Here is a 27,162-nt window from a genome sequence, read left to right as displayed (position 1 = left end):
AATGTGGACCCAACATCCTGTCTGCCTGCACGCACACAACAAGACAGCACAGAGACACGAACCCAGAGATTCTCCAGAAACAGGCAACAGCTCTACGCTCCCTGCAGGACCCTTCATGTGAGTACAGCACGGCCGAGCTGTGCCCCTGGAAAGTAACGTGATGCTCTGTGACAGGATATATAAAGGTCCAATATATGCATCTGTACATTATATCAATGATATCAGATAGTCACGTGTTAGGTGCTGAGACATTGGATATAGATTAATAGCGCAGGGCCCGGGTTGCCATGACACCATGGTATAGCTATTCTATTGAAGTAATAAGAAAGAAAGAAAGAAAGTAAGTAAAAACAATTCATTATGTTGGTCTGATTGAAATGTTTCCTTTAAGTGAGGTTAACTTATGATTCTGATTTTACATTAAGAATCTATCACAGATATAGTTGTCGTGTTTTTAACAATAGTGCTTATTGCCTTAATGAGTTCGATATGTACTGATGTGTATTTTGAAACATCCACACCATAATATCTCACGTTACACCTCAATAATATCGGTTTTATGTAAAAAAAAAAAGAGGAAAATTCCTTAATAATTCATACAAAGTCCAAAGTTAATTCCTAGTGTCTTTTGTGTAAAATCATGAGTGTCTATTTGTTTCTTAATAATCCAGCTAGTCCTCTCTTCTGTCAACGTGTTATTGGAAGAGGAGTGTCGGCCATTACAGGCTTGGCAGCTGCACTGAGCTGCAACACTGATACTCCGTGGGAGTCAGATTATCATAGAGAATGATGGCGGCTTCGGGAACTCAGAGAAGGGCCAAAGGGCAAGGCACTAACTTTCTGGCTCTGACATTACTCTGACTATAAAGAATACAGTAATAGTATCGCGCAAATTGCTCTGCCTGTAAAATGAAATCCAGAGGCCGCATACAAATGACCTGTAAGGAACATTAAAAATACTCCATATGAGATAACCCCCCCCCCCCTTTCCAAAAAGCTCGATTCCCACAGGAAGATGGAAAGTATTCTACATCTTTTCTCAGATTTATGAATTTCGACAATATAGATTACAGCGAAAAATCCAAATTGAATCATTGATGATTGGATTATAGACCTGCCCAAGAGATTTTTTTTTCTCCAAAAAATCACTGGCTGTTTTAATGGCCTTTTTACAGGGACCAAAAATAAACACAATTTACATTGTTATAAATTTCCAGAGTGAAAGGGATATGTTGAGAAGGGGCCATCATCTGGGCTGTAATGTAGAAATGTGGGCGTTTGTGTGTCTTCTAATCTGTCTGCAATTGTTCAGTGTTTTGACAGTAAAAACAGAGGCCTGTGTGATATGAAACCGAATGAAAACCACAAGCATGTTGTGTACAGAGAGAGTTGTGCAGCGCAAAGAAAATGAAAACGAGGCTCGGTGAGACTAAACGTCACTGACAAGTCGCTGTGGCTGTTATCTCTGACATCAGGGACTGAGAGGAGGCTGCAGCGCTCATCCGATTATTAAAACGACGTCAATGTGCTTGAATGTGTCGGGAGGGATCCACTGCACCAAGGACATTATTATCTTTATACTATTAGTCCGAGAGACGTATACGTATTTATTTGTTTAGACTATTACCAAGCATGGATTCCAGCACATTGACGCAGTCTTTTTTAATGACATAGAATAAGTTGCTATAAATTGCTCTAACCGTCTGTTCTGTCAGAGCCGCTAACACTTTGGTGATAGGGACACGGTTTGTTATTTTGAACCACCATTAGGCGGCGCTGCAGACTTGTACTCTGTGCAGAGACACAACTGAAGCCTCCTGTCAGTCCTGCTCCACGGAACATTTATGAATTGCATATTTGTGTTAAAAGCGAAAGTTGTCCACCAGTCGCTTTGTCATTCATATAAATTATAAGGTGCTTAGGTAAAAAATAAAACATCCATTTTAGCATTTCAAAACAGAAATATAACTTCACTTTTATTAAATGAAATATAGCGAAATACATTATAAATTCACACCCAGTGAGTTTTTCAGTGGCAGAGTAAATAATTTAACAACCTGTAGAAGTTTAAAAAAAAAGCTTAATTTCTATGTGAATGGAGAACTTAGATTTTTGACTCTGGTGTTGAAAGTCTTTATTATTGTATACTTAAATTTGTGGCCAGAAACTTACCACAGTGTATTAAAGTGCGCTTTAATTAATTTAATATATTTCAAAAGAATTACATAAAATAAAATTGTAACTTGTAGCCTAGGATTATTTTTAATTCAAGGAAAAATATTTTATTTTGATTAAGGTTGAGCTTTGTTCATACATACATGCCCTCAGTATATTACAGGGTTTTTACTACACACAATTGATCAAACATAATAAAAAGTCACTCCACTTCTGGAGGCTGTGTTGAAGGATTTGTGTTGTAATAAACCTGTTTAGGTGTAAACAAAACCGGTCAAACTATCCAGACTAGCTAAATGATGTTTTCATGAAGATGTGATGAAGATAATTTAATTCATGTTTACACACGAAAACACATCAAAGAGTAAAGAAGAAGAAAAGAGCAGATCCTTGGCATAAGAAATTAAAGGCGTTTACAGTTTGAATATATTCACCATGCTCTGATCTCATGGATGTTTTTATTTGTCTGAAACCTCAGATTTTTTATTCTAACCACCATGAAATGCTACGATTTAATGTGGTTTACCCTCCGTTTTAGAAAACGAGTCAAAATTGGTTTAAATAAAACCTTGTAAGTGGCCCGAGTTTTTTCCAAAAGCACGTTTTCTAAAGCGTCGAGCCGGAGGGAAAAATGATCAGGGTTTCCTCCTGCGCTTCCAATCGGGTCCCCGAAAAGTGGTATCACACTTGGCTATATGGTGTATGAGAGGTGTCAGTGGAGGCAGGTTGAGCTGCACAGTCTTCTCCGTGGTCCAGAGCCCTAGTTGCTATCCAAACACAAATAAACAGAGGAGGAACATTGGAGTTAATGATAGAGGACGGGGGGTGGAGGCGTGTCGGAGGGCGGGCTGAGCGCTGCGGAGCCCCGGAGCCCTGAAAAGTGAAGGACCGGAGCGCATTACGCACACTTCCAGTCCTTGCTCTGGAGGAGACTCCCACACCGCTGCTGTCTCCCCCTCCAAACTTCTTCGTCTCTTTTCCACAACTTGTCACATCTCTGCAAAGGCTCGAGACATCAGAGTTGGTTGCATGGCTACATGAGAGTTTCGTGGACTTGGAACTTGGAAAACTTTCAGCGGCGCTTTATTGGAGCTCGTCGCCTCTATAGTAACTGTGGATTACTGACATAACGCAGGACCTTTGGCAGCTATTTATTGGGGTAAGATTGTGTTTGGCAGGGTGTGTGTTAGTCTTTTGCATGGAAGGGGACCAACCTGACTCAGCCCACTTGTTCTAACTTTCTAACTGAGCTGCAAACCAAATATATTAATCTGTCAGTTAACGAAAATCTCAGCTTTTCATTGACAAACACAAAATATGTTTATCGGGGTGATTGTTGCTTCGTGATGGTCACCAGCTTGGAAGTCGGAGTTCACCCACGTTTCTACATCACTGGGATCGCTCCAAAGCACGTAACAGTGCTAAGACAAGCGGTGGCCTTAGACTTGTCACGATTTACAGAAATGTAAAACCCTCTGCCAGAGAAGGGGTTTTGATGAACACGACAGGGCACTTGGGCTGCTGTCAAAGAGTGCATGCAGGTCCAAAGGTTGTTGAGAGCAGAACAGGTTGAACAAAGTTGTGCAGACGCACAAAAACAGCAAGTGCCTGCATGGTGAATTATGTTGCACCCCTGCAAAATTACACTTATGCTATGCAGGCTACTGTGTGTGAGAGGGAGAGCGGCGTGGAGAGGGGAGTTTCATGTCTCTGGAACAAATGTAAGCCCATGAATGTACTGTCACTCACAAGTGAGACTAATACCAGTCCACACCGTCTCAGGTTCATCAGGCGTTGTTGAAACATTGTGTTAAATTATAAAAAAGACCCCAAGCTTTTTACTTCAGTATCCAAGTATAGATAACCTTTAACCCCCTTTTCTTATTTTTCGTCTAAATCTAAAGGTCAGCTCACTGTTGCGCCGCTGGCTCACTGCCAGTCCAGCTTTTACCATCCGGAGTCCTGAATTTAAATGATGGATTTTTTCCCCTGTGTGGTATAACATAACTTCTCATCCCCACAAACTTGATACATGTTCCTGCAAATTTCTTGCATTGTCAGCTCATATTGTCCTAAATTGTGGGGACATGGGCAGCTTCTGCTTTTATTTAATACAAACATTAAACCACAGGTTAAATTTTCCTTAAGTTCCATTGCTATACAATAAACAAGAGGCATAACATAAAAATAAAAAGCACTAAGAGCAAGATACTAATGCCTATAAAAAATTCTGGCTGAACCCACAAAAATATAAATAAAAAGAACATTGATTTCCAGCGAAGATTGAAATGACTTTCTTGTGGTTAATATAGCCAGCATTTGTTTTGCTCTGACTAATGTTCCTGCTCTTAATAACATATTTGATTACTGCTGGCAACATTTCAAACTTACAAATCGACATAGCCTACAGAGCACTTGTTTTGCATTGTGAAACACCATACAACTTGTCTTCCCTAATTGCATTATATGAGATTTAGTGTTCCTTTCAGAGTGAACTAAATGTGTAATTTGCAGTGTTAATTGGAGCCATATGAGTCATTTTACACCCACCTCTTTTAGTTACAGTTTCGAGGACTGGTGTGTTTTTCAAAATTCCTCTGAAGCGCATCTTCCTTTTTTAAAAGAGCAAACATCGTTTTGTTGTAATGCGGAAAATGCGAGTTTATATGATCTCAGTGGTTTTGCTGAGGAAAAACAGGGGTTTACTCATCATTGCCAGAACAACACGGCAGCACATTAACTATTCACATAATTAACCTTACGATGCATGTTAGATGTTAATGATAATTAAAATACAAAAAATAAGATTTTGTCTCTGATAAAATAGTTGTAGAAAGGCAAACAGGTGGTTTTTACTAACTGAGGGTCACACACATTGCCTGCCTGCTAAGCCACATACGTACCGGCTCTAATGTGGCATATAAACACAACTCTCATCTTTTTCTTTCCTCCCAAGGGTTACCACTGTGTCCTCTGCAGAGGTCTGAGTCGAGATGGGGAGCAAAGCCCTGCACGCTCCGATCCCCCTACACCCGGCCCTTCAGCTCACAAACTACTCCTTCCTGCAGGCCGTCAACACGTTCCCAGCTGACCAGCTGCAGGGACTGTACGGCCTCAGCGCGGTGCAAACCATGCACATGAACCACTGGACTCTTGGTTACCCGCACATTCAAGGACTGAGGTCGACGATCACGGAGATGGCAGCTGCGCAGGGTCTGGTCGACCCCAGGCTGCCCTTCCCAGCGATACCCTTCTCAGCCGCAGCGCAGCTCTTTCATCAAAAACAGGCAGTCGTGGGGCACGGCATCCCGTCGCTTCACAAGGACAGGCCGAGGTTTGACTTCGCCAACCTGGCCCTCGCTGCCACTCAGGAGGACCCGCCGAAAGCTGTGGATCTGGCGAAGTTGGCGTCGGGGCTAGGGGGGACGATCTCCGAGCTGAGCAAGCTGTCCCCGGAAAGAAAACCCACCCGGGGCAGACTCCCGTCTAAAACTAAAAAGGAATTTATTTGCAAGTTCTGCGGCAGACATTTCACCAAGTCCTACAACCTCCTCATCCACGAGAGGACCCACACAGACGAACGACCGTATACCTGTGATATTTGCCACAAGGCTTTCCGAAGACAAGACCATCTCCGAGACCACAGGTAAGACAATTCCTACAGATACTGTTTCATTACGCACGGCGTTAGGATGGGCAGCATTCCTGAGTGTGCAAGCGATTTAAATGCAAATAACCTTTATTTATTTATCTAAATTACATCGTCACAACGGGCTATTAGAAACACATTCTTCATTCTAGACATAGAGACGTGTCAGGCCTGTTCCCAGAGTTTTCTCCATGAGGGCGCCAAAGCACTTTTACGCACAAAGGTTGACAATCTTAACGTGCTCAGTGGAGATTTTTCGCCCTGTGTCATTGGGGTTTTGTAAAAGCTACAAGCAAATCCTTGCATGAGCAGACATCTGATGAAGTGTTATTTCTGCTTTACAGATACATCCACTCCAAGGAAAAACCATTCAAATGTCAAGAATGTGGGAAAGGATTCTGTCAGTCTCGAACTCTAGCCGTCCATAAAACCTTACATATGCAGGTAAGCTGAAAATATTACCAGTCACCACGACAAAATTAAATCATTAAGCACGGTCTACTGCATGCGCGGGGATATTGTTAAGTCTCTCAAATTAGCCAGTTGTCAAATGAAAACAGGAAAATGTGAGTGACAAATAATCATACAAGTTATATAGAAATGACTGTGTAAATTAGTGTGAGTTATATCTGACACAATAGTGGATTCATTTATTTTAGTTCTACACAATGAAAGGGAATAATTCTTTGCTTGCTTTAAATCTAAACAGGAGTCTCCCCACAAATGCCCCACATGCGGAAGAACCTTTAATCAAAGAAGTAACCTGAAAACTCACCTTCTCACCCATACAGACATCAAGCCCTACAGCTGTGGCCGCTGCGGAAAGGTGTTTCGGCGCAACTGTGACTTGCGACGGCACAGTTTGACGCACAGCCCACATCAGGACTACTAGCCTGGACAGACTAACAAAATAACAATGGACAAAAAAGCAGGAAGACAAGTCAGCGACTTCTCCTATTTCTTCTTCTGTTTTTTTTTCTTCTTTTTTTCCCCCATTTGGTTCAAAGACAGTCTCCAAATCAGGACACGTTCACTGGCGCACACTTTGGAGCTTGGTTGCACATCAAATGGGACAGCAGCGGAGCCATGGCCATTTCCAGCTTTCACACCCACCTGTAAATATCAAGACCATGTACATAATGTTGTTTTTTATTTTCCTCTCTGGCCTTGAAATTATAAAGTCATAAGTTTAAAGTATGTTAAATTGTATTTTAGAAATAAATATTTCCATTATACATCTGTGTTTGCTCTGTTTTTATTTCTTGCTCTGCATACCTTGCACGCGACACCATGTTATTAAACCACAGATTATGTTTAGATTAAACCATTTACTATGATCATCAAGTTAATCATTGGATCAGTATTTATCAGTTGCATGAATGACAGCAATGTTCTTTAGGGAGTTTTGGTTTAAAAGTCTTTCGAACATTAATTTTGAATAAGCAAAGAAAAATGTCCAATAGTGAGTTAAAATAGATTTTAAGAATTTATTTTTTAAATAGAAATGATGAGTAAAAAGGTTTAACTCTTCAGCATCGTCTGCCACCCACAATAATGTTTTACACGTTTGAGGTTCTTAAGCTACATTATTATTGATCAATTTCTGGAGCCATATAGAGACTGATGAGTATACAATTAGCTGCATTAACCAGCCTTTTCAAGATGGGACGTGACCGACAGTCCATACAAAACACTTTATTGTTGGGGGAAATTATCAAGGTTCATTACTTCATCCCTGACTACAAACAGAAATAGGCAACTGTTTTTCTGGTCCCTAGATGAAAATGTATCAAATCAATGCCGCTTAGCTGAAGAGTTTTACTTTGGTGCAACTCAGTTATACATATTAGAATGTCGATTTTTTTTAGCTATACTTTGGTTTAGGATTAAGTTATTAATCTACACAGTGGGTCAAAATTCACGGGGAAATGATTAAACACCAGGTTTAGACAGATTTATGTTAATAATATTAATGAATAGATTTGGATTGTATCCATCTAACCTTTGATCAGGGGTTAAAACAATTTACTCCCAATCACAGCCTGAAGGAGCTGATCTATAGGTTTTTTAATATTGTTATTATCATCATTATTATTCGGTGAAGACAGAGTGAAACATCTTCCTCTCACAGTGTTGGCCTTCAGGCCTGTAGTTTCAGAATTTCACCACTCATCACCGGCTCGAAAGCTCGTTTAAAACATGATTTTCATCTGACAGAATAATTAACTGGTTGAAAAAATTGCGTTCACTTACTGGATTCTTTAATGGACTCGGAAAATAGGGTCTGTAACAAGTGCTTACACTTGGCTGAAAAGGCCATTAAATACGACCGAGTTTACGATGCACTGCAGGCTAGTATTTTCCTAATTGGATTCTAAATGGAAAGACAACATAGTGTAAAGTCAGAGCAAAGCAAGCCCATATTTACACAAAGCAAGGGAGTGCATCATATCAAATAATCATGTTTAATCATCAAAACATATAAATTAATAGCTACCAACGATACAAATATAGAAAGCTGAATACAGATATATACGTCATGTAATAATAATAATAATAATAATAATAATGATAATAATAATTTGTGTTCTTATTTTTATTTGCGTTTTTTATTTTATTTACTTGAATTTATTTTGAAGATAAATCTATTATTATATTGCGATGATCTAAATTGATTTGTTAAACAAGATCTTGTACTACCTTTTGTTATTAGTTTCATCTATCTTACATAAAGTACATTCTGAAGTTTAATATGATCTTGTATTACTGGATGGACTGAACAATGTAAGTTAGGTTTGCATAACTTAAAAGTATTCACTGCCGGTTTTAAAGGAATCCACCGTCGACAGATTTGAGGAACAAAACTGTTAAACAAGTACAAGTCGTTAAGCTTTAGTTTTTTATTATTTGTATTATTTGTTGATGCCTTGATGGGACTCTGGACAGAAACAGGGTTTACAAACACAAACACAACACACACACACACACACACACACACACACACACACACACACACACACACACACACACACACACACACATTCACACACATACACACACATGCACACACACACTCGACAAACTAGGACTGGGTGCAGGTGAAGCATCGACACCATGGTTAAGGGTTGGATCAAGGTTAGAGACACATATCAAACATACTCCACTATTCCCAAAGCACCGGGATCCAACTCCAAACCTATAGTGTCTGCAGCTTCCTGTGCTTCACTGCTCAGGTTGTATATCATCTGCACATGACCTTCCACGGCCTGTGACGGACACTTTATAATTTCTGCTCCAATTCCACTGCGACCATCATTCTGAGAAATCAATTTACTTTCAAACTTTGCATCATCTAGTTACATTTTTGACTTTTCTTTTGGTCTAATTTAATTATATATACAGAACGGCCGAACGGCCGAACACCTAAAAGGAAAAAGCTAATGGGTATCAGGATAATTAGATTAAAATGTTTATTAAATGTTTAATAAACCATGTGATTTATGATTACAAGGCAAAGCACGATCCTAAAACAAAATAAGGGAACAATTGGTTGTTTCCTTTAACTTTAGCATCCATGTTATTTATATTTTGCATTTGTAACACACTGGCTCCTGTTATAAAACTATCAAGAAGAAGCAGCCCACACTCTGAATTTCGGTCAGGTGCGAAGTATATCCGCGTCTGTCTCAGCTGAAGTGAGCGTGCACATCCATGTGCGCGCCAGAGCCAGGACACAGACAACTGCATTACCACGTGGAATGATGCGTTCAGGAGCTCCTCACAAATCCTCATAAACACAGGGAGTACGTGTTATGACCGCTCGATTAGAAATACTGAAAGACGTGACTTCAACACACAAGCTACGTGCACGCATTTAATGCCATTCTTCTGCAATTATGGGTCATCCGTGCTAGTGTGAATTAAAAGGACTTGATGTGCACCCGATATTTGTGTGATGCTGTTGCGGTTTTATTTTTAGCCGAATCCGAAATCAGCTCTGTAATGATTTTGTCACCAGCTCACGTATCACAAAGAACTGATCATGGTGCGTTCGCAACTCTTTTGCTTTAGTATAAACCTACATTGGAAGTGAAGCCCAAATTTCCTACAGAGCAGAAAGGCAGCACCAGACATACGGAAGCCGCGATGATGTTGACGCATGACGTTTGAGCTGAAGTTGTAGGAGAGATGTGGCTAATGGTAACGGGAGGAGTAGGTTGTATTAAAACCTCGAAGTGAAGTAATTGCCACAAGACACAGGCGGGGGTGAAGTAAGGAGATGTTTGTCTATTGTTCCTCGTAGCCAAAGGTTTTATTCAGCCAAAACGAACGCACTTTGGAGCACTTCTTCTCGATTAGCTTAGCTTATTTGCTTGATGCTACAATGTACACAGCTAGAATGACAGAAGAGCATTGCTAGCCACTCTAGCGTTAACTGTAAGTCAAATACTCTACTACGCAGTTTAATTGCTTTAAAACACCAAGTTTTACTTGGTTACTCTGCTATGCATTCAGAGTGGCGAACCACTGTTAGCTGGATGCTGGCACATTAGCAAGCAGACCAACTAGGGCACAGCTGTGAATCAAAACAAAACTACATTCAAGAAGAACCACTGAAATTCATTCAGTTTATAATATTGTCAGTCGTTCAATGCATAATAACATGTATGTTAGATTTACAGATACCTTATCTCCTGAGGATTTAAAGCACAACAAGGTGCACTTTATGCCATAAAACACACATTGTATTACTGAATTTGAGCTAGTTTGTTTCAATTTCAATAGCAATTGTCTAACATTATATTTTACATATTAGTGTAATATGAAGCAATAGTACATTTTGTCTGGTCACAACTGCAGAGATGCACATTTGTACAAACTGTAGCTTGAATTATGGCTCCATTCCATTCAATGGAATTATGCTGGTGAGGGGGCATGCACTTCACTGTTGATTTGATAAAGGTCTCTGCTGAATGGAATTAAGACATCATTATTAATATTCCTTTAAGCTGTCGTCCCATTCTGTGATTTTTTTTAAATATCTGCCATGAAAAATATGAAAACTAGTTTGCATGATATCTGCATCTGACCAATTTTAGGAGCAGTAGTGTTTGTTATAAGATGTTATAATGAAACAAAATGTTGAATCATCACATCATTTTGTCCAATGTTTGTTAGGTGTTCAACACAGGGACAAGATGTTGGAGTCCTATGTCACACCACTCCTCATGAGCTATGTAAACAAGTATATAAAGAATCTGAAGCCATCTGACCTGCAGCTGTCTCTTTGGGGAGGAGATGTGGTGCTCAGCAAGTTAGACCTGAAACTGGATGTACTGGAACAGGTTGAGTATACTGCACATAAACTCTGCTTTTCTCTCTACTGAGTCTTTTGCAAGTCCAAGAGAATACTTATTGGAATGACAGACATTGCATCTTTTCCTCATAATGTGGAAAACCCCCAGGTTTCACATCAGCTGATTCCACATTAAACAGTGTAGCAAACCTGCCTTTTTGTTGACATTTCATATCCTGATAGCAACGCCCAATTGCTTGAAAGTTGTTTGCATTTGCAAACTCACCAGCAGTCAGATGTCATGGACATGCAGAGTAAGTAGTAAAACAGTGGTAACTCTTTCCACTCTTTCTGTCACTTGGAAGACATTTGATAGATTTTCTCAGATATTTAGCTCTGCAGTCTTATTTCGATACAGTGCTCCTTTTACACGTGTAATGTCTTGATTAGATCAATCTACCATAAGTTAAAAGAATTTTCTCTTGAGAGGGTTCTGACTGCTTCTGAAGACCAGACCAAAATCATACCCAACCCAAAAGAGATTGTGATGAAAGTTCTTATTGGAAGCAGCGGGACAGTGGGAATCGTATGCAGATTTGATGTGAATGCCATATCGAAAATCTTGGCAACTGTCCTCCCTTTGACTTTGTTTTATTGCACTTAATTTGGACAATGCCTCTTTTAAAATGTGCAATTAGAGATTATCTTCCTAATAGAGTAAATTGTAATGATACATTGTGTGGTTTACTGCATATCCATGACATGGAAATCGGAAATCGGTTTCGTTATTAGTTTTTGGGCTAAGACTTACAGGACTCGTTCTCACACCAAGAGGTTCAAGATGCAGAACAATGATTTGTCTGCCCCTGAGAAAAAGTGTGTCCTATGTACAATTTGTAGCTGATTTTTGTATTATCCTCTCATCTTCAAATATTAGTTTAAAAGTACTGTTTAGAAAATGTATGGATTAAGGCTCCAAATTGTCTTGAAACCATACAGTCAGTGTTGACTCAATGACAGATGTAATAAAATGGCGATTATTCTTTTAATAATTATGTGTTTTCATCTATTCGTTTCTTTGCACGTAGGAGTTAAAGCTGCCCTTTACATTCATGAGTGGTCATATCCATGAACTGCGTATCCATGTCCCCTGGACTAAGCTGGGTTCAGAGCCTGTAGTCATCACCATCAACACCATGGAGTGCATACTCAAGCTGAGGGATGGAGCAAAGGTGAGTTTTAAGCTAGTATGAGAAACATATATTCCTCTACAGATATTGAACAGGGCATCTGCCTGTTATTTTTCCTTCTCACAGCAAAGCTTTCTCAGTCTTTTTTGGCTGTTACCAACCCGTTTTGTCATGGCTTTTGCTATGAACAAACACAAGTGTTGTCATCAGTCACCTTACCCATGTATGATTAAATATTTGTCATATTAAAACACAAAATCTGTTTGTTAAAAACAAAACCTAATATTTATTATTTAAGCACAACTGTTTCTTAGATCAGCTATACCAGTACCACTGCTTGACCAAGTTGTTTGGTGATAAGGCAAGGTGGAGTCATTTGATATAATATAAAAAATTGGACTTGGATCGGGCATAATGAAAGCCAAGTATGAAGCTGAGAACATTAGTCTCAGTGGGAGAATTTGTTTGGGATTTCTTTTTTTTACCGAAGCTACAATTTCTAGCAACAGCGCTTATTTATATCATTCATATTTGCTATAGTATATTATGGTTTATAATATAGTGTACTATATAGGGTAGGGTATCATTTTTTTCCCCTTCTAATTCTGAAACAGCTTTTCTTGTTAACAGCTTTTCTTGCTAAGTCAAATTGGAAGTTGAAATTTAAACATTCAATTTAAACGGTTCTAAGCATATATAAAGCAAATAATAAAATAAAAATAGGTGCACAACTCTTACCAAATTTAACTAACTACCAAACTAAATTTAAGTGAAACCTAACCCAACGAAAACTATTAAAATAATGATTTCAGTGGTTAATACAGCAAAATACTCCAGCTCCAAACTCATTCTCAACTTTCTCCCCACCACTGCCGACTGATGTGCTTGGCATGGGGTCACATAAGCAGTCAAACATGGTGCATCCCACGGCTTTCAATTGCATCCCATGCGTTGCTGGGTAATTCATTAAGTTTGTTGTGTTTTTTACACAGAATTGTAACAAATTCCAAGCACCTCCTAGTATCGGAAACCTTTTCAGGTGAAATACACCCACACTTTGAAAGTTTAGCACTAGGCGTTTTAATGTCGTGTTAACTGGAATTTGAGGTAGCTACTAGCTATAGCCATGTATAGAGTGTGTTGCCACCAAAGTTAAGTGTTATCCTAACTAGGCACGTGCAGTGATGCTTATTTTGCCTGTAAGCAGGGCAACTGCTATGTAGTTCACGCACCGAAATGAGGCAACGTAATCACAGGTAGGTCCGGCAGGTACTGGCTTTGAAGGATCTCGTGCCTGATTGGCATCAAATTTCAGTGGCCACCCTAGTAAAGTATATGGTAGGCACTTCATAAGCAGGGTTTAAAACTTGTTGATTTGAGTTGAAATGAATCAGTGCCTGATTGAGGCAAAATGAAGAATTTATGACAGTGATGGATTGTAATCTATATTTTCAAAAGCTTCTGGGGGTAAAAGGCATATTGGCAAATGATGAAATGACTGGTTGCAATGAGGAACACATTCGAGAATTTCGGGATGAAAGTGTTTTGCCGCCCATACTACCAGAATTAAGTATTATTTATCAAGAGAAGCATCTGCTTTTATTTTGAAACAGATGGATTTCAGCTTAAAACCTCAGTTATTATCAGTTATTGTCTTCCCCATATTTTTGTCATTTAAAAAAGGATGGCTCCACTTTGTCAATATGTTTTCCCTTAAGTAAACCACAGTACACCCACTCAGCATATTTGTCCATTAAAACAGGGACAGCTTCATTGACCACTGACCAGAAATATTCAGAGAAACTCAAAACTGTGAGGTGACTTTACTGACTTAAGTGCTATTTACTGCTGCACAATCTTAAACATATAATTGTTCTGTTTTATTTAATAAGCTGTGAAATTCTTATGGATAGGATTTTAAACTACTTCATGAGCAAAATTAGACTATATCTATGAAATCTGGCTGCCAGAAGATGCAATGTTGAGTTTTTGACCCGTAGGAGCACTATGGAGTTTTTTTTTATGATTGCATATACTTTTTGTGTGTCTCATGAGCAATCTGCTCACAAAGGCAGAGAATAATTGAGCACTGTAGGCTAATGAACAACGTACACAATGTAATATTTCAACTTCTTAGACCAATTGGGCTTTACACTGTGTTTTGTTAGCAGTGCAGAATGTAAACAGAAACTAATTTGCTCGGATAAAGAATACACAGGGCACCATTTAGCAACAAGTAATATATTTTGTTCTTATTGATTAAGTACTGTCATCATCGGGGGCATAAATCTCAGAACAGTTTAAACTAGATACATATTAATAATATTTATTCATAAATACATTTTTTAAGTGTGGTATATGAAAGGCATCTTACATTTTTTTTTGCATGAGAGCCTGTTGCTACTTTTGCCACCCATGTGGTTTGCAAAATTGAGTGTAACTCAGCACTGGCCCTTTATGGAAAGGTTGAGGTTTCAAGGCCAGATGTCCCAGAAGAAACACATTTCAAGGGAAGTCAATTACAGCTAATGACATAGACTGCGGCAAAAAGATTTGTAACACTTGAGCTGCCCAGAACTAATGGTAAATATCAAACTATGCAGGTGGCTACTGGTCTTGCGATCAGGTTTCTTGTTCAATGGAAATCTAATCTTTTTTTTATGGTTCATGTGCCAGTGCTGATGTAATGCATAGTCTCGAAACAGCAGTTTGTTACATATGTTTTTTAATGACTTCTGGTCAAGAAAATAATTTTGGTGAATTGAAAATTACATTTAGACAAATAATTTAGCGGTATTTACACCCATGAGACATAATTTGGAGCAAGGCCAGACCTACAACAGAAGTCCTTCTAGCGTGTGGATTTGAAATGAGCTGCTTCAATTCTGTCTTATGTGAGTGGGAGGCAGAAGGCTGACTACTGTGTTCTTAGGCCAAGAAAAGGGTGTCAGTTTTCTTATATTCTTTAGGTTTGTGTAATCAGTAACTTGTTTACTTTTATTTCATCTTAATAACATAGTCACCATGGTTTGTACTTCAGAAAAACAACAATATTTTTCATCTCTGTGGTGGCAGTTTCCTACCCCAAAGAGAATTTCCTTGACTGAAAAGGCAGGCTTATAGTTCCTTGTCACATTAGCTTCAACGGAACAATATTTATTTCCCTAAAAGTTAGATATTATTATAATACATGTCAGGCGCTGGTCCAAATTGAATCAAATCCTAGCAGTGATGCAGAGAGGTGCATAGTCATTGACAGCTGTCATTGAAGCACCCAAGTAATTTGAGTAATGGCCCATGTGATTTTAAAAGAGATGTTTATCTGTGCATGGAAAATGTTACACTCTAAATTTAGTAGTTGCTAGTGTTTTTTGCCCAGTAGAGACATGATATTTGGGCCTCATGTGGCCAAAGTGTGGAAATGATAAATTATATAATTAACTGGGTTTGTTTTCATAATTACTGTTCAAGCCGAAGCGCTTGCCTGTAAAAATATCCGTACATCTTTTGAAGTTCTTTAGGGTTGTATAATTTGACCCAAATTATTTGGACCTTTTTAAATGTTCCTGTTTCTCCTTGATAGGAACTGGGTAATTAGGGTTATTGAGATTGTTTAATAGGGCCCATCTGCAAAGCACCAAGAGCGACTTACAATTATAGTTTCCAGTAAATGTGGAAAGTTCGGCAACAGTTGGAGATTACAGCTCCTGCTGACAATGTAATTGCTTGAAATAAGCTGTAATGAAGATTTGCAGAGCAGAACGTATAGTGATTGTTCTGACATTAATTTCACAAACCAGTGGCCATATGCAAACAAATACATTGCGTATATCTACACATGTGTAGATATGTATGTCTACTTTTACCTGATGTGTAGACCGTTCACATGTTTTCTACAGTACACTCTCAGGTTTTGAAAGTAACACCTTTATTTCGTTTTTAGATATAAAATTAGATAAAGTCCTGTTTTGTGTCTAAGAACTAAGGTATATGACAAGAGAATGGTCATGGGGAAAGAGTTTTAGAGTTGTCAACTTAATTTCTTTCTGATGTGCAAAGATGCACTTATTTTGGCCCCTTGTAAATGGTTCATCAAGTGAATGAACAGTTTGATCTGAGCACATTCTAGATTAAAAAGCACAGGATAAAACAATGGTTTTAAAATCTGTCATTCTATATGCAGGCCCTGTAAGGAAATTGGAGTTATTAATTGAACATTTGGTCTCCATCTAGTATCTTGTTTGCCCCATGGGAATCTCATGGAACGAGTTAGCATTTTCAGTTTTACCAGCTTCACACTAAACTGTTCACATTCGAGACAGATTTTCGATGTATTAAGTATTTTCTTCATTAGGTTGTGTTGTCTTTTTAATGTTTTCTATCAGATGTGGTGGACTGGAGCTGGTATGTGAAGCTGAGCATTTGGTTTAAAGCATTACAGCCCTAAAGCTTCACTCTATAATGAGGAGATGGATAAAACCTTTGGTAGGAGGTAGAATTAATTCTGTGGTTGTTTTAGGAATTTTACTCTTGTATTCGTAGCTAGTTGTAGCAGTAACAGAATTTGGCAAGACTGAACTCAGGCTTTAATGAAAGACCTAACAGCTAACATTGATGTAATGTTGCAAAATTACGGGCACATTTTATTTTCTTCTTGACATCTCGGTAAACTGATCCAGATGTCGTGGATGAGGTGTGATCAGCAAAGACAGAGAGGAACTGGCTGGATAACTGTTACAGTGGATCATAACACTCTCAGGCACTCTTTCTTTTTTACGAGACAAAGATAAGGGCTAGGGTTTACAGAGGAGAGACTTTCTGGTTTTGGCTCGGCCCGCTGCTTGATCTGGGAGTTTTATGGCTGCTGAGTGCATTTGCCACTGATGTGGAGGTTGTGATTGATGCAATGCCTCAAGATGATTTGGGGAGGTGCCTCTGAGGCTTCTTGGTTTGGCATATGGTCCAGCTAGGCCATTTCTTTAGTTAGATTTCTTCAAAACTATTTTTAGGACTTAACATAACTAAACTCCATTGCTCCCTAATAATGGGTAAAACGTGAATTAGGGATCCCCTGCTTGAAGACTTATTAAAACCCGAAGTTGTGATTCTGTGATTTCCATCACAATATACCAAGTAGACGTCACCTATCTGATTTTGACATTGGAATTAAAAAAGAGAAATCTACAGATGTGATATATAAGTTTTGAATACCAAACACACAGGTTTGATATTCAGTATATTGGATATTGATAAGCTCATATTGTGATATGAAAAAAGACTTGTTTATGAATTCGAATGCATCGTTGATACCCTGTTGTGGACATATTCAGCGATGTCCTCTCTTCATCAACCCACTAAAATGGAAATCTGTTCCCAGCTTCTGTGTGCACACTGTTCTTGTATATATTATGCATTCCTTTTTGCTTTAATATCAGATTCTTATAATTGTTGTCACAGTGTGACTATGTTATAGTGACAATTAAAATAGGTACTTTATTAGTTTCATTAAATATACCATCAAATGTCCCTTCACTGTCAGCCCTAATAGTGTCCAGCCCCCCTGACAGAATGAGATCCAGTCTGTTTGTGCCTAAGCTCATCTTTCATAAGTCAGAAAACATTTAGGGAAAATTTGAAGAATTAAAAGAAAACAGCCCGTGGGAGTCAGCAATCAGATAGCACAAGCTGGATAATCTCTGTCCCAATTCCATCCGAAAATGTTGCCTTTGATTCTCCGGCTCGCAGGGAGCAAATGGCTTACAGAGATTGCACCATAAATCTGTCTGATCATCAGCACAGCGGGGCCTTGTCTTCAAGTCTGAGGAGACAGAGGGTGAAGACATGTAGCTTTAGCAAATCTATTTTCCTTGAATCCAGCCCCCTAAAGCAACTACAAAACTTTATCTCTAACTGTAAATAATAAAAACACAGAGTGATGTTGCCACACCTTGGATTCCTCTGGCAGGATGGAAGCCAGTGCATGCGTTCTGATGAGACAAAAATAACTGTTGAGAGACGGAAGTAGACTGAATGGGTTGAGAGATAATGCTCATGCTGTAAATATCTGTCCCTCATTCAAGTTCTCAGCATAGAGTCACCCCTTTCGCTGGTAACTGTTTGACATGCCAAACTGATTTATAGCATCTGCAGAAGGCCCTACACAAGTGTGTAATTCCAGTGTAGGGCCTTGCACTCATCCACCATTACTTGTGAGTCAACGGAGGTTACACTGCTTTGTCTTTGAGGTCTGGCAGAGGTTTGGATCCTGGTGGAGTGAGGTTACTTCAGCTTTTCAGACAGTCCTCAGACACAGGAAAGCAGTAAGGTGGGAAAAATTAAGTCATCAGCCTTCTACATCCACTGAGTAAAGTAGTGATACACTCTGCACAACAGCTTCTGCTTGTACCTGCTCTCAGGCCATCCGGACTAAAGCTGTTCCTCGCTGAAACCTATTATTTGCTGGGTGCTTACGGTGATATTACAGTCAGCGTCAGTTAAGGCCAATGCTCGCTTTATCAGAGCTTTCATTAGACAGCAATTGTTAGAAGATGTTACAATCCGGAACACAATTTACTAAGTTAGTCTTAAAGCTAAATCGGGGGAAAAAATCAATGTTTTTATATTGTGAGTCAGTATGACACAGCTGGCTATCATTTAATTTAAATTATTTTCATGCCTTTATTGTCCATTGGTCTCTTCTATTCTTGCAAACAAATTATCTCAAGACAGCCTTGAGAATTTGTTGGGGAATTTGTTACAAACATTCAGTTGGACTCAGGGATTTACTGATTTGATTTTGTTAGTCAAAGGTTGCTGTGACCTCAGAAATCAAACCTTTTACCTTGTGAACACACTGTCTCGGGTACACCTGTCGGGAATCTGCTCAAATTTGGTAAAGATTTCCATTTTGACTCAAAGATAATCTGATTTAGAATTTAGTTGTCAAAGGTCAAGGTCACTGTGACCAAACAAAATCCTTAATTTTCCTTGTGAATGATTGTTCTTAAAAATGCCTTGACAGAATCCTTTTAAATTTGATACAAATGTTCACTTGGATTCACAGCCTGACTGATTATATTAGGGTCGTCTAAGGTCAAGGTCACGGTGGCCTTGCATAACATGTTCTCGGCCCCTTGAACATGTTATATAAGGTCTTCAAATTTTAACTAAGATTTCAGTTTTCAAAGGTCACTGTGAACTCATATAAGCCTGAAAAAACACGTGGGCTGAAACTGCACTGGTTGGTGGAGGCATGGAACTGATGCCATAATTTTATTTATTTATTATTGAACCATAGACTAAGTCCAGTTTTGGGTAATTTTTCATTTTTTGCTTTAACTAGATTTAAAGTGATAGATATTTATTTTCTTTGGGTGTCACAGAAATTCTCATAGGATTAACATGGTAAAAAATAATAAAGTGGCACAACTTAACATTGTTTACTAGCAAGTTTCACAGCTTTTCTGAGATTAATCAACTTGTAAAATTAATTGATGCCCACATTTAGTTCAAAACATTAAGTTGGTCAAACTTTTTTTCTTATTTAAATATTTAAACAGACGGCATCACCTCTTTGCCTTTTAAAGAAACACTTTCCCTTTTTTGAATTTAGGACAAGATGGAGTATACGTAATCTACATTCTGCCGCACTAATTAATGCCCATCCCCAGTCGATGTAATCGGATATTAGTGACTATCAGCAGATGTTAGGGACATCTCTTCCGTTGTGTACCTTGGTGTCAACAGGTGCTTTGGCCTTTTAATCACATAATCTCTGGATCCTCCTGATCCAGAGCCCTTGGCTACAGTATTATGCAGTGTGCAATGTTTCTTTTATGGTCTGGCGCTGGACATGTCCATGTTGGGACTGTAAGCCGCTTGCCCACTTCCAACAACATCTCCCAGTCTCTGGCTTTCTCAACTGACAATTCCTGGTCAGTGGAGGAGGCCCTTTTCTAATGTTTTTTTTATATAGTCAAATTGGCACAACCTTTCCACAAAACATTGAGATATATCAATTCGTTGCAATTGTTGGTCCTATGCTGTGTCCGAAATCCCTCACTATATGGTCCGCTAAATATTGGGTTCCAAATTTTGGAATGCTTTCCAAATGTTTAGTGAAACCAAGCAATGCCATGCATTGTGCTGGGACTGGAAGTACGAGAGGAGAAAGGGCATCAGGAAAAACCCAACCTGTCATACAGATGTAAATTTACGAGCCGAGCAGCACATTACAGCAAAACTGCAGAAAATATGTTTATTTATATATTGAAAGATAGTCATTCAACATGTGCAATGCAATAAGAAGGAAAATTATTAATGATGTAATAAAAAAAATTATCCTCATTATCTGTGTCAGATAGGGGTACTAAGATACATGTATTTATCAGTTGGGTACATAAAACAAGATTTTCATAGTTCGGTACAACCATGTACACATTTACTACCAAAATCTATAACATTTTGACAAACTCTTATCTTAGAATGTACAAGTTTCAGTCATAACATTTTGGCTGCACAACAGTGATTCTGCAGTGGTTCCTGCAAACTAGAAGCGTTGAAAGCATACACTGATTTTTTTAAATGTACAACTCACTATACATTTTCTGCAAGGTCAGAACCTGAGACTTCTCTGCTCACTTTGTAATCATCAAAAATGTGGACTTCACACTGTACCCATGCACCTAAATTCATCAAAAAAAAAATATAATACAATGGTAAATCTTTAAACTACGGAGGAATACTGATCTTATTGTGTTGTTAGAGTCAGATTCCATGTATGGAAAAATATCATAATATGAATACTTGTATAACATGTCACTCCTGATTGTAGGGGATTGAAGGAATATTAGATGCATGTTAGTGGCGTCATCAACCCCCTGCTCGCTCGGTGCGACTACAGTGGGGAATCCCCTGCTGTGTTTTCACATCAGATTCTACCGACTTTCGGCAGACTCTATACTAGGGGACCAGGTGGAGAAAGTCTGCAGGTAATCCAGAGCCTTTCACATGGACATTTTGCACTCACATATGGACCTCCTCCTGTCAGAAAATGCATAGAATTTCGAGAACTCATTGCATGTGAAAGCAGCTTCTATGTTTGGGAATTCTCCCACGTGTGTCAATATGTGTGTGTCTTTTTGTACATGCCTTTGTATGTGGATATCAGGGCTCTGTGTGGAATGTTTTATTGTTGCTAACACATTGCAGTTATTAGCATTAGGGGGTAGATGTGCCAGTGTAAGCAGCATGCCTCACATGCTCAGCCCAGGCTTGTGGTTAGCTGATGGAGACATCTGAAGGAACAGAGCCCCTCAGATCTAAATCAAGAAGAATTTCTCCTTCTTTTTCATTCTCTCTCTTAGTTGTTTTTTCACTCCACTTTCCTGTTTTCTCTCTTGTATTTTTCTTTTTTACCTGCCTTGGCTTTTTGTTCTCTTAACTGTTATTATCTTCTTTTCACTAGTGAGGCAACATTTGGGTATGTCAAGTGCAATAATAGCAGGGACCAGCAGGAACATGGTATGTTAATATCAAGAGTTCACTGGGCAGATTGTGAATGGGGGCCCATGAAAAGAAAATTGAGACTGGTCAGCCAGGTTCCAAATTTCATCACAACACCTTCATCACAATTAGTCATTTGCCTGCCGGAATTACTAATTCTCATGAGATTGGATTTACTATGACTTAAATTCCTTTGTTTGAACAACATTTGGGAAAAGCAAAGATTTTATGCTATGGAAAAGCCTTAGCTCTATCGCTGCTTTGTTATGGTTTACTAATAACCTATTTAGAATTTAGGAAAATAATTTGCAATTATATAGCAAAAAAACTGATTTCAGCATTACACTGGCTTTGAGATTTAATGCAGAATTATCCACAATGCAATGGACAATAGCTGCACTAAATAAACCGTGTTGAGCTTTATAGATTGGTTTCAGAGTGACATCAGCAGTGACATGCATACACGGCCAAGGCGTAGACCATCTTAAAATGAATGAGAGTTTTGGTGGTGATCGATATCAAAAGTTATTTTGTACCTAAAACTGTGTTTTGCTAAAAAAAAACATTATTTGTGGAAAATTATCATTATTCAAAGAAATAAGCCTGCATGTTAGCTTAAAGCAGAATTAGTTGTTAGCCACAATGATCTGGTCAGAGCTCTGGATTTGATGAAGTCTGCGCATGGTTTCAGACGGAAACGGCAGGAATAGACAGCAGTTGTAGGGTCAGACAGCTCCTACTGTTTAAGGCTGATAAATGAATGACCTGTGTTTGACATGTGTTTAGCGTTTCATGTTGGGAATCAGTTACAGAGGATTGCCAAGTAGACTGCTGGCTTTGAAAGCAAGATTTTCATACATGCTAATGTTACAAAGACAATAACCACAGGACATCACAACGTTACTTTTTTGTGCTAATACTCTGTTTAAGTTTAATCCGTGCTGTCAGTTGATATTTTTGGACACACACAGGTCATGTCTCTGTGCCTGTGGTGTTTCTGTGAATAGCCACATGTAGCATAATCACTCATTGCTGTTTCTCATTGGATTATGTATCATTGTCAAAGGTAGTGTGTGGTTGACATTTTTTGGAGCAATGCAACATTGTGTGTCATATACAAATTAACTTCTAAACAGTAGTATCTCAGGTCTCCAGCAAATGTCTTATTTCTAAATGATCAAATTGATCAGCATTTTTTATGTGCATATTGGTTTTGTGCCCAATCCTGTGTGGGCTTTGTCGATTATATGAAGGACAAAAATCGATCAATCAAATTTGATTTCTATAGCACATATTCGAAAATCACAATTTGATGTAACCTCTTCTTCTCTAATCCCTCAACAAGAGTAAGGAAAACTACAAAGACAACCTCTATTAACAGGGGGAAAAAGGGAAAATCAACAAAATAGCAATATTTACGACATTGATTAGAAGAAACTGTTTTTAACATAGTGGAAAGGTGTGACTATGTTTAAAGTATTTAAACATAAGAAATGTCTGATATAGATAAAAGCAGCAGCAATGACAATTGTAGTGGAAGAGTTTTTGCCAGTAATGGTATGAGTAGGCATGTTGTATTTGTAAGCAATCATGTTGTAATCATAGTCAATGATAAGCTGACAACATGATCACCATCCACCATCCACAATCCACCATTACGATCCACCACCATGATTCTGATAAGATCCATAAGAGCTGGTCCAAGATATACCCGAAACAGCTCTACCTACAACATTTATCAAAAAAGAAGGTTTTAACCCTACTCTTAAACGTAGAGAGGATGTCTGCCCCCCAAACTGAAACTGCGATGATTCCACAGGAGAGGAGCTTGGTAGCGGAAGACTCTGGCTCCTACAGAGTAAAGTAAACCTGAATTATGGCAATGCAGTGCTCCAGTGGGGTGATACTGTACTATATATGGTATGATGGTGGCATATTATTAAGGGCAAGTAAAAGGTAATGCCATCCGGAGTATCTATAGCTTTAGACAATGCATCTTTGAGGTGTTAAGGGCCAAGTATTATTAACTCTGTTTTATAGGTGTATGTCCTTGAAACATGGTTGAAGTTTAGTAAATTGATTAAATTGTTCTGGTTGTATTGGGTGTCGTCCTCGTAAGTGAAAATGCACACTTTGTGTCCTGATAATGTCTCTTTTGCTTGGCCTCAGTGAAAGAAAACGGACCACAACTGCATCCAACTATATCATATAAGGTGAAGATAATGCAAGTACAATGGATGAACAAGATGCCCAGATTAAATACTGAGAAATCAGAAGTCCTTATATTGCTCTCTGTGGGAATGGTCTGTAACTGGGGTCTCTGTTTGTTGTTATTCTGGGTATGCTGGAGTCAGATATTAACCATAGCCATTTTTACTTGGGTACAGTGGAGGCAGTCTTGGCAGAGACCTCCAGCATGACATCACCATTGCTGTCATTTTGATTCCTCTCTCGTTAGAGTGAAATAGTTTTGTAATTGTGCATTCTCATTTCGGCAGATATATTGTAATCTTTTCCATGTCCCCCTTCCTCGCTCTTTAATGAAGATGTTAGATTTCAGCTTCTGAAAGTAAGCAGGCAAATGCTTGGAAAATTAACCCTTAGCTGTCATCGTAACATTTTGAAGGATGAACATTTTCTAAGTGATACTTTGGCTGTTACAGACCTTGTAAACAGGCCACCCCCTTCAATATCAATCTTAAGAAATCCTGCATCCCTGGCTATTCTCTGTCGTGGTAACATTTAATTAATTTGAATATCAATATTGTCAAGAGTTAAATATAACTGGGATTGATACATATTATTGGACTGTGATGATTTGTCTAAGGCAGGGGTCTTCAACGTTTTTCAGGCTAAGGACCCCCTAACTGGTGGAGAAATGGAGCAGGGCCCCCCTACTATATATATATTGTATAAAATTGTGTTTTATATTAAACTGGGCCTAGTGCCATATATAAACATAGCTACCCTGTTATTGTGCATTCAATACTAAGCTATTCAAATATAACACAGGTTCATATATTCATGTTTTCATACAACACTGAGCTATTAAAGTAATTCACAGATTCAGTAGCACCCACTCTATTGTACTTGCCTGTTATGTCTTGAACACCAGAGAGAGGCAGAAGAGAGGACATGGAAATACTCATTGCAGCAGTTTTTTCAACTTTAAACCACTGATATATCATCTTAGGGGTACCAATACCTCAAATTAAATCCCAGAAAGGTGTAAAATATGGGCCCTTTAAATTCAGTTTACATTACGCAGGACCCCACACATCTATGTTAATTTTCTCTCTCAGTTGTGAATAATATTACTTTAGAGAGGAGAAATGAAAGGGAGAGATAGACCACATCTTTGTAATAAGCTGTTGTCATTGAGATAATTATTCAGAGTGTCACACAATGTGATATTCATCTGGGTTCATTTTGGTCTTTAATCCCTCCAGTCTGACATGGATTCCAGCTGCACAGTTCTACTGTGCTTTCAAGTATTGGTCATTATATTCAGGCCGTGTGAGACTGTACATCTATTTGTGCGGTATGGTATTCAAGGGTTTGTCTTTAGTGTATGTGGTGTAGTGTGTTGGTATACAAAATGCAGATGATATCAGTCAAGACCCTTGGCACACGGGAAAGAGTATGTGAAACAGTGCTGCCTGGCAACAGCCTTCCTGATTCTACCTCTATTTGAGGATAAAATTAAACCCCTGTCTGTAATCACAGCATAATGGCTTTCTACATTTGTTGCAGTTTCATTAAAAACCCATTAGCAGCTAATTTTTAGTTGAGCTGATGGATGCCTTTGAAGCCAAGGGACATTAAAGAAAAGGTCATTTGAGTCAAATGCGATGAGCTCCATTTTCTTCAACTCACATTCCAGTTGGGTTGTCATCAATGGGTCGAGCAGCTTAAGTGTAAAAGCAGTGGCTGCATACCACCTGACATTACTGGAACTCTCCCAAACTTTGACTGTATGTTTGAAACAGTTAGCCACTTCTCTTGTGTCAGTCATCTCAGTGCCAGCTGGAAACCATTCTAATGAGAACCAGGGTCGCTGCTGTTAAAATAAGCTTCAGACTACCTGGATATAGATTGGTTTAGAAGGTCTAGAGGAATGAACATGATGAAAATGAAAAACTAGAAACAACTGTATAAAAAGATCTTAGAAGGAAACAAAGGAACTAACGTTTCTAAGATTAAGATGACAGGAGAACAAGAGAGGACATGAGAAGAACTGAGAATAGATGTACTGTTTCAAAAGCAGTGTGCTCTATGGTGTATATGAGGCATGTGTATCATGTGTAGTGGTGGAGTGTCCTCAGTATTGTTATGGAAAAACAATTTGAAAACCATCACATCCACAGTGTCCCATTCCCTGGCAGCAAGTATTGAGCCGTTTTCAGACATGACCTGCAGATAAAGTCTGGGGAATTGGTCCGGACTTAGCCTGTAATTTGCTCATGCAATGGTAAGTTCTCTGCACAGACACGTTCACAACAGTAACAAATCCTCTTATTCTCTGCGTGTGTGTTAATTCTGCTCGAAATCACATGATTTTCTTGACAACACACACACACTGTTGTCAGGTCTTATCGCCACAAACTCGCTAGACATATATGTTTATATTAATGATTTGGAGGAGGGGCTTTGTCTGCGATAAGGAGCTATTGGGTTACCTTCATGTATTTGCTCACTCGGTAGGTGTTTACCCTCCACTGCCTGGCCTCCAATCTCCAGTCCTGCTACTTTGATATCAGCATGGGTTCACCAGAAACCTGCAGAGGAAAAACAACAATAACAAAACATGTGTTTGTCCATCAGTTATCCTCTGCATGCATCCATTAATTTGCTGATACCGTCTGAAATTGAGTGGTTTTAAAAAAAAATTGGGTTTCAAAGATCAGGCAGTTGCAGGAAAGACAGTCCGCTGAAATTGAGAAATTACTTTGCAATACATGGAGGGGAAAACAAATAAAGAAAGTGCCATGTTTTATTTTTCAGAAATGTGCCTTGGGCAATAAAAACAAGCTACCAATTTTCAAGAACAAAGCCTAAAATTGCAATGAGGCCATTATTATATTTTTCTCTAACAATGTATACTGAGTAATGTATATCATGTTTTGTGTAATCTAAAATTGGTGTAATTTTAATGTTTAGGTTATATTTAAAACAGTTTACATTGATTCCCAGAAACCAAATAATTATGTTTGGTTTTCTAGGGCAATGTTATGTTTATGCCCTATTAGGTCTCCACACATCACAACATTTGTGCTTGCTGTGACCTTCCACTCATCAGAAATCTTAAGGTGTTCTTATCACAGTTTACATATAAGTTGCATTGCCAA

General features: G+C 38.7%; 2 protein-coding genes across 4 annotated transcripts in view; both read left to right on the top strand.

Moving 5' to 3' along the window:
• The first annotated feature begins 3,103 nt into the window (after positions 1–3,103).
• On the top strand, positions 3,104–7,012 carry osr2 (odd-skipped related transciption factor 2). 3 transcript variants are annotated; one of them, XM_062398502.1, is made up of 4 exons: positions 3,104–3,334; positions 5,132–5,821; positions 6,169–6,268; positions 6,616–7,012. In XM_062398502.1, exons 2-4 carry the CDS (start codon positions 5,169–5,171, stop codon positions 6,688–6,690), a joined length of 828 nt encoding a protein of 275 aa, XP_062254486.1. In that variant the 5' UTR covers positions 3,104–3,334; positions 5,132–5,168; the 3' UTR covers positions 6,691–7,012. The 3 variants fall into 3 exon arrangements, with proteins under 3 accessions (XP_062254486.1, XP_062254484.1, XP_062254485.1); XM_062398500.1 differs by having other exon boundaries at positions 6,534–7,012; XM_062398501.1 differs by lacking the exon at positions 3,104–3,334 and having other exon boundaries at positions 3,413–5,821; positions 6,534–7,012.
• A 2,968-nt stretch (positions 7,013–9,980) lies between these two features.
• Positions 9,981–27,162, top strand: part of LOC133965264 (intermembrane lipid transfer protein VPS13B-like) — a 304,206-nt gene continuing 287,024 nt past the window's right edge. The window contains 3 exon segments of the mRNA XM_062399726.1: positions 9,981–10,095; positions 11,003–11,169; positions 12,209–12,352. Of these exon segments, the coding sequence (XP_062255710.1) occupies positions 11,023–11,169; positions 12,209–12,352 (291 nt within the window). The 5' untranslated portion in view covers positions 9,981–10,095; positions 11,003–11,022.

Source organism: Platichthys flesus, chromosome 11, assembly GCF_949316205.1.
Source record: "Platichthys flesus chromosome 11, fPlaFle2.1, whole genome shotgun sequence".
In the NCBI taxonomy this organism is placed as follows: Eukaryota; Metazoa; Chordata; class Actinopteri; order Pleuronectiformes; family Pleuronectidae; genus Platichthys; species Platichthys flesus.
Note: the sequence above shows the minus strand (reverse complement) of the source record. Positions and strands in the feature narration are given on the sequence as shown.

What these genes read in the sequence shown, in the direction of transcription:
- osr2 (XM_062398500.1), top strand. Translation starts at nt 5,169, where the DNA reads ATGGGGAGCAAAGCCCTGCACGCTCCGATCCCCCTACACCCGGCCCTT. An exon ending in GACCATCTCCGAGACCACAG is followed by an intron (nt 5,822 to 6,168) that starts GTAAGACAATTC and finishes TCTGCTTTACAG; the next exon opens with ATACATCCACTCCAAGGAAA. An exon ending in ATAAAACCTTACATATGCAG is followed by an intron (nt 6,269 to 6,533) that starts GTAAGCTGAAAA and finishes AAATCTAAACAG; the next exon opens with GAGTCTCCCCACAAATGCCC.